This window comes from Fulmarus glacialis, unplaced genomic scaffold (genome assembly GCF_000690835.1).
Source record: "Fulmarus glacialis isolate BGI_N327 unplaced genomic scaffold, ASM69083v1 scaffold37057, whole genome shotgun sequence".
NCBI lineage: Eukaryota > Metazoa > Chordata > Aves > Procellariiformes > Procellariidae > Fulmarus > Fulmarus glacialis.
Genome location: NW_009221952.1, coordinates 3,302 through 9,615, shown reverse-complemented (window position 1 = coordinate 9,615; position 6,314 = coordinate 3,302). Strand labels below are relative to the sequence as shown.

The following is a 6,314-nucleotide window of genomic DNA, read 5'->3' as shown; positions in this document are numbered from 1 at the left end:
GCAGGTAGGGACTGGGGTGGGCTCACCTTCCTTCGTCCTCTCTGCAAACTCCCACCGGCAGCTCAGCAGCCGCTCCGGTTAAAGACCACCGAAGGAAACAGCGATGGGGCACAGTCCGTGGACGCACAGTTTGTGAGTCAGGGCATATATATTTCCTTCCCACATGGCCCTGTTTGTCGTGTATAGAAGGACATGCTGCAGCCCAGGCGCGTGTCTTCAGCTGGCTGCATTGACGTGCCGGGTATGTGTGTGTGTGTGTGTTTGTGCATGACGTGGTAAGTGTGAGAGCTGAGTGAGCCCGCTGCGTTGTGCGTGGCGTTTGCATATTTTATGCTTGGGAAGGCAAAGAACACCAAGTTTTCGTGAGCAAATATTTGCATATTTTCCACTCGTTCGAGCAGATAAAGCATTTCAATTCTCTATTGAATCCTCAGGAGAGCCAGGAACATCTTCTTTTCAAGGGTGTTCCCCTTTCTTGTATCTCCCTGTCTCTTTTATCTACTGGCTACCCTATTTCAACAACTGATTAAATGCTTCCTGCCCCCTCCCCACACCCCCTTGTTCCACGGTCCTGTACAATAGCTGAAGCAGAACGTGGCCTGGACAGTTTTGCTGTTGCCTGAGCTGAGCTGCTGTGTTTCCCTGCTGATGACAAATACAGCGGCTCCCTAACAACGGCTTCAAATGACATTAAGTGTGGGCTGTGTTAGTAACAGCCTGGAAACGCACCCTCGCCTCTCCACGCTGGAACCCCTCCCCGATCGCCATTCACTGCCCTTCCAGTTTCTCTCCTGAAGATCCACTGCAGAGCAAAAGGGTCACACTGAGTGGGTCCGAAGCTGCCCCGAGCCACTTTTGGGCTGGCAGAAATGTGCTGGCGTGTGCATGTATGGTGGGTCCATGTGTGGGGAAGGTCATTTGCAGGGTCCAGTTGTCATGTCCCAGTTTTACCCCATGCCTGGGCTGTGTGTATGAAGGTGTATGTGCTGTGTTCTTGTGTTCATGCTTAGGCCAAGAGGTATGTGCATGTCTGGGTATGTGTGCATTTGTGTGGGTGGCCACATACGGTCTCATGCACACATAGATATACTTGAATCAAAGCACCCACAGGCATGAATATGTATATATATTTATACACATTCACATGTACCCACACATACACGCATGCAATCACATAAATACTCATTTGTATGCATGTATATGCATCACATACATATGCTTCTTCATATCTGCTCTTTTGCACTCTGACGTGTGCATATGAACTCTCTGAGCTGCTGGCACAATGGGCTCTCCGTGTCTCTAACACTCCATCTATGATCAAACGTTTGCTGGGAAGAGGCATTGCACAATGCTGCTGAAATCATTGCGGCCCTTTCTAGTCTTGCAGCTCCGATCTCTACGTGACGAGAATAAAACCTTTTGTGCAGCCCAGGCCTTGATGGAGCCCTTATCTCCGTGTCTCTGCACCCAGAATAGAAAAATCCATTTCCATATATGACTGGAACAAACCCCCCTGAATACGGCCAGAATTTCATTTAGCCACTGCGCATGGCCTCTGGGTTGCCCGGCGTCAACCACACCATCGTTAGGAGAGGGAGAGAGATCACAAGGGTGGTCAGATTAATGCTATTACCACAGAAAAAGCTGGGGATTCACCAGGGGGGAGACAGAGCTGAGGAGAGAGGGAGGGGTCAGGAGACAGTGAGGTACCGTCCGTCATTCTAAATGTCTGTTCCTATGAAAAACAGCCTTTTAATCAATGGTGTTAGATAGTTTGCAGAATTTTGTAGCATTTGTTTTCTCCTCATGAATTTCGGACAAAAAATACCATTTCTTTTCCCTTCCCCAGTCTTATTTTCGGTTCATCTCCATTTTTTTCCCAATGAAAAACAGGATGCGGGGGGGGGAAGAAAACACAAAACAGAAAAATATGATACTTGTGTCCCTTTTCTTTTAAACTCCTGTTTAAACTAAAGACCCCCCAGTTTTTTGCAGGTCTCCCTGGAACCCATTTTGTTTTCCCCAGCAGGCTCCCCTGCAGAGCTGCCTTGCTAGTGGGCTCAGACTCCATGTATCAAAATGATGTCTCCTTGGCGCACTTGCTTGGTGCTGGCATTGCCCATGGCCTGGGCTCCTCAGAGATGTAGGTATTTTAGGAAGCCAGCCAGTTGGTGGAGTTTCTTGAGTGGTGACTTGCAGCAGATGGAGCTGCAAAGGCGTGCGAAATGAAGTCTCAGCTCAATTCAGTGTTGAAGGAGAGCATCTCTGTTAAGCGTGTTGGCAGCCAGGGAACTCCCCCATCTCCCCACGGCAGCTGGGCAGACACTCTGTGGGGAAGGAAACCCTTCCTATATCTGCCCCCCACCCATCTGAGCTGCTTCCTGCAAGGTCCTCATTCACTGTCACATGCCTTCTTCAGTGCCTGGTCATCAACCACGAACAGCGCTACATGCTCCCCGGCTAATACCATTTATCCTCTGTCCTAGAGTGATTGCTGTGCCAGTGGTGCCCAGCGTTCACCTTGCCCTGCTCCTCAGTCCTGTGTTGTTCATCTATCTGATCACTTGGTAGCCAGACCTTTTAATCTTCCTACTGTTTGTTGCCCTGTATAAAGGCAGGAGCTTTGGTAGTTAATCTTCATTCTGCTAGGATTTCTTGATTGTGCTTCATCCAGTGGATGCTGCGGGAGCTCCCCAAGCAAAAAAAAAAAAAAAAAAAAGGGGGTTTTTTTATCCTTTTTTAGTCCAAAAGACAGTGTATTCCATGCCCATTAAAATAGTTTGGCTGCTTTTCTCACTGGGGCCTGCAGTGTGGGCAGCTGATGCATGGATGGAAGGAGGAGAAGATGTGAAGAGGTAGCAGAGGATAGAAACTGGCTACCAAGCACTTTCTTCTCCCCAGGAGTTGAGCCTGCACTCCTGGCTGTCTGACTGCCCACGCTCAGGGGAGCAAGCGCTCTTTGTAACAGGAGCTAAGCAATAGCTGTGTGGTATCGCTGGTAGCTCAGCTTCTGAGGCTGAGCCTACAGGCACGGACAGCTTGGTGCCAGCGTACCAGGCTCAAAGAGGAAACAAGAGGATGGACGATTCATAGGGACAATTTTCTCTGTTAGGGAGGTGATGGCTGTACCAGTGGCTGAGAGCACAGCTGAATGTCTTTTGCTTGGTCATGTTTGCAGTCCCTTCCCACCCTTCCTCTGCTGTCTGGCCTGGCTAAGACATGTCTCCTCACCTGACGCTCTGTGACTGTCCTTTCCCGAACTTGTGTGCTCTGCACTGCAGTTCCTCTGATGCTTGCCAGGCCTTCACTTCTTCTCACATTGCCTTTGGGTGACCTTGTCTCTTGCTTCCTCATAAAGTGGTTCTGTTCCCATCATCCTTAGCTGCTGCAGCTTGTTCTGCTTCCCAGTCCCAGGCTTTTGTCTTCTGTCCCAGCACACCTGACCCCATGCCATCCCTTCACATCTCACGCCTTCTCTCAAGTGACCTGTGAGACATCTTTCCGTCACCCAGCCAGCTCTTGTCACTGACCCTCCATGGACTGCCTCCTCCAACATCTCCTGACCTCAGGGAGGCATGTGTCCTCCTGGTGGGTCCCTCCTTCCCATTTCTCAGAATTATTTGTGGAGAAAAGTGGCCAGTTATAACTAAGGGCTCTGGTATGAGAGCCTTCTTGGTGGCTGTAACTTAGCAACAGCATTCATGGAGAAGTTCAAGGTGTGGGGACAGACATTTAGCAGAGCCTGCAGGAATGAAGACAAAGTGGAAAGAGAGACCTTCATCCCACCCACCCTCATACATTGCTGCTCCTCTAGCCTGCGCATTTGGACAGGCCCACCCACAACTTCCCTCCAACAACCAGTGCACAGAAGCAAGCACTCATCCAACATTCACAGCAACACACATACTCTCACACTCTTACCCAAGCACTCACGTCTGCACACATTTTCATATATACTTGCATGCCTACACAACCGTATCTACACTTAAACATCCCACAATTACATAAACACACTTCCTCATCTGTGTTTGCATACTCATGCACGTGCATACCCCCTTACGTACATTTGTACACATTTATACACACACATATACACAGCCACACACAGATTAGCATCTGTGCCCAACCCACGCACATCTCCCACCAGCCCTGACTCCTCGATCTCTGATCCTGTTCAACCATTCTCATACACGTACAGTCCAGTGATCAAACTTTTGCATAAAACCACCTTTGTACACATGCAGACATATAATTTCTTCTCCATCCTGAGCCAAATACTCTACGATTTCCCACAAGACGAATAAGTTCCTAGTATTGCCCAGACTCCTGCAACCATAGCTCTCACACACTGGAGATCCCCCGACCTCCCTCTGTTCCCTGCCCCCATCCTGTACTGATACATGCCTTGATCTCCTGTACCAGCCAAACATTACTCCATACAGAGATCAGTTCATCTCAAAGACATTGTGAATTCTCAGGAGAGCCAAATCTATAGCCCCCACCTCCCCTAAACACACAGAATGGTTCTGCCCAGTTGGCCTTTTAACTCCAAAGGCTTTTTGTTTATTTACAATAAGGCTTAGGGAGAAGAAAAAGGAAAGGGCATTTTAGCTTGTAAGAAACCCTGCCTCCAACCCATGCCTCGTTGTCTTCTTCTCTACCCTTGTTACACCTTCCACCAGGGTGCAGAGGCACCAGGAGAACCCTGAAGAATGCGAGGTGCAGGAAAGAAATGTCCATTTGCTCTCCCAGGTAAGTCTCATCAGCCTGCCCAGAGTCCATGAGAGCCCTGGAAAGAAAGAGGAGGTTTTGAGCAGTCAGAGTGGTCTCCAGCCATGACCAGCATGGGTAGGAAAGTTGTCCCCAAGACTTATTGGAGAGCTAGAGAAGGGTCAGCCATTCATTCAACTGGCCAGTATGTCTTCACTGCAGACATTTTTCCTTCCTGTTTTTCTTCTAGGGAAACCACTTCTCATGTTTATAAGGAGGATAATCAAGGCACTGGGATGCCTCTTTGTTGTATATGCCATTTGAGGACTTCCTTGAAGTGCCACAGTCGGATGGCAGCTGATGCCCTTCACAGCTGGGTGATCTAAGGACATATAATGCAATCTAGGGCTGACCTTGCTCTCTTCGTAGTGTCAGTGCCCATCACCTCTTCAGCTCTCCCTGAATGCAGTCCTTCCTTTACCTGGTACCACACAAACTTCAGATGTCCCTTCCAAAGCCAAGAACAATGCCTTGCTTTTTCCACAAGTTCATGGAGCCCTCTTCATCTTTAAGCAGTCTTGGACTTTAATATCAACGTCTCCCATTGCCTTTGAGGTGAAAAAGCACAGAGGGTGAAGGGGATCCCATGTCCCAAAATCTCTTTCCCCTGCACCATCCCTTACATCATAAATAACTGACATGCAACTTGTTGCTCTTTTCGCATCCCACAGGCTCCTCAGGGAGTGGTTTTTGCTCATTGCTTTCTCCTTCCCCACTGCTTAGAGGGTGCTCCTGCCTGTCATTACCATTCTGGGTGATCTTGCTGATCTCGCCCTCTTCCCCTTCATCATCAGTCTTCTCTGGGGGGCATGCTGGCACCTCCTGGCTCTGGACTCGGCGGGACGGCCTGAGGATGGCCCTCCGGAAGCCCTGCTTGAAACGGTAGGAGAGGAAGCCATAGATGATAGGGTTGGCACAGCTGTTGGCATATGGCAGCACCACCACGAGGAAGTAGACACCAAAGAGAGACGGCTCCTCTGGCAGTGGGCAGACGACATTGATTATGTTGAGGACATAGAAGGGGAGCCAGCAAAGGACAAAGACAGCCACAACAGCCACCACCATGCGGGTCACTCTGCGCTCTGAAAGCTTGTGCTTGGAGGACAGAGCCCTCACCCGTCTGCCAGAGGAACGAACCTTCACAACAATAAGAAGATAGCAGAGACAAATCACCAGCAGTGGCCCAAAGAAGCCCAGGGTGGCAGTGTAGACAATGAAGCCAGCTCTCCACACCGAGGCAGGCTCTGGCCACTGGATGTGGCATGTGCTCATCCCTAAAGGGACATCTGAGAAGACGACCACGGGTAGCACCACTACCGAAGACAGCACCCACACAGTGGCACTCACAGCCTTGGCCACCCGTGCTGTCCGCCATTTGGAGGACTTCCCTGGGTGGACCACGGCCAGGTAGCGATCAACACTCATCACTGTCAGGCAGAAGATGCTGGTGAACTGGTTGATGGCATCCACGGCCATCACCAGGCGGCACATGAAAGACCCAAATGGCCAGTAGGACAGGGCATTTTGTGCAGCCAGGAACGGCA

General features: G+C 50.0%; 1 protein-coding gene across 1 annotated transcript in view; it reads right to left on the bottom strand.

The window, feature by feature from the left end:
- Positions 1-5,394: 5,394 nt before the first annotated feature.
- The window catches only part of SSTR3 (somatostatin receptor 3), a 1,222-nt gene continuing 302 nt past the window's right edge, over positions 5,395-6,314 (bottom strand). The window contains 1 exon segment of the mRNA XM_009581302.1: positions 5,395-6,314. This exon segment is cut by the window's right edge and continues 34 nt beyond it. Coding sequence (XP_009579597.1) covers positions 5,395-6,314 — 920 coding nt within the window.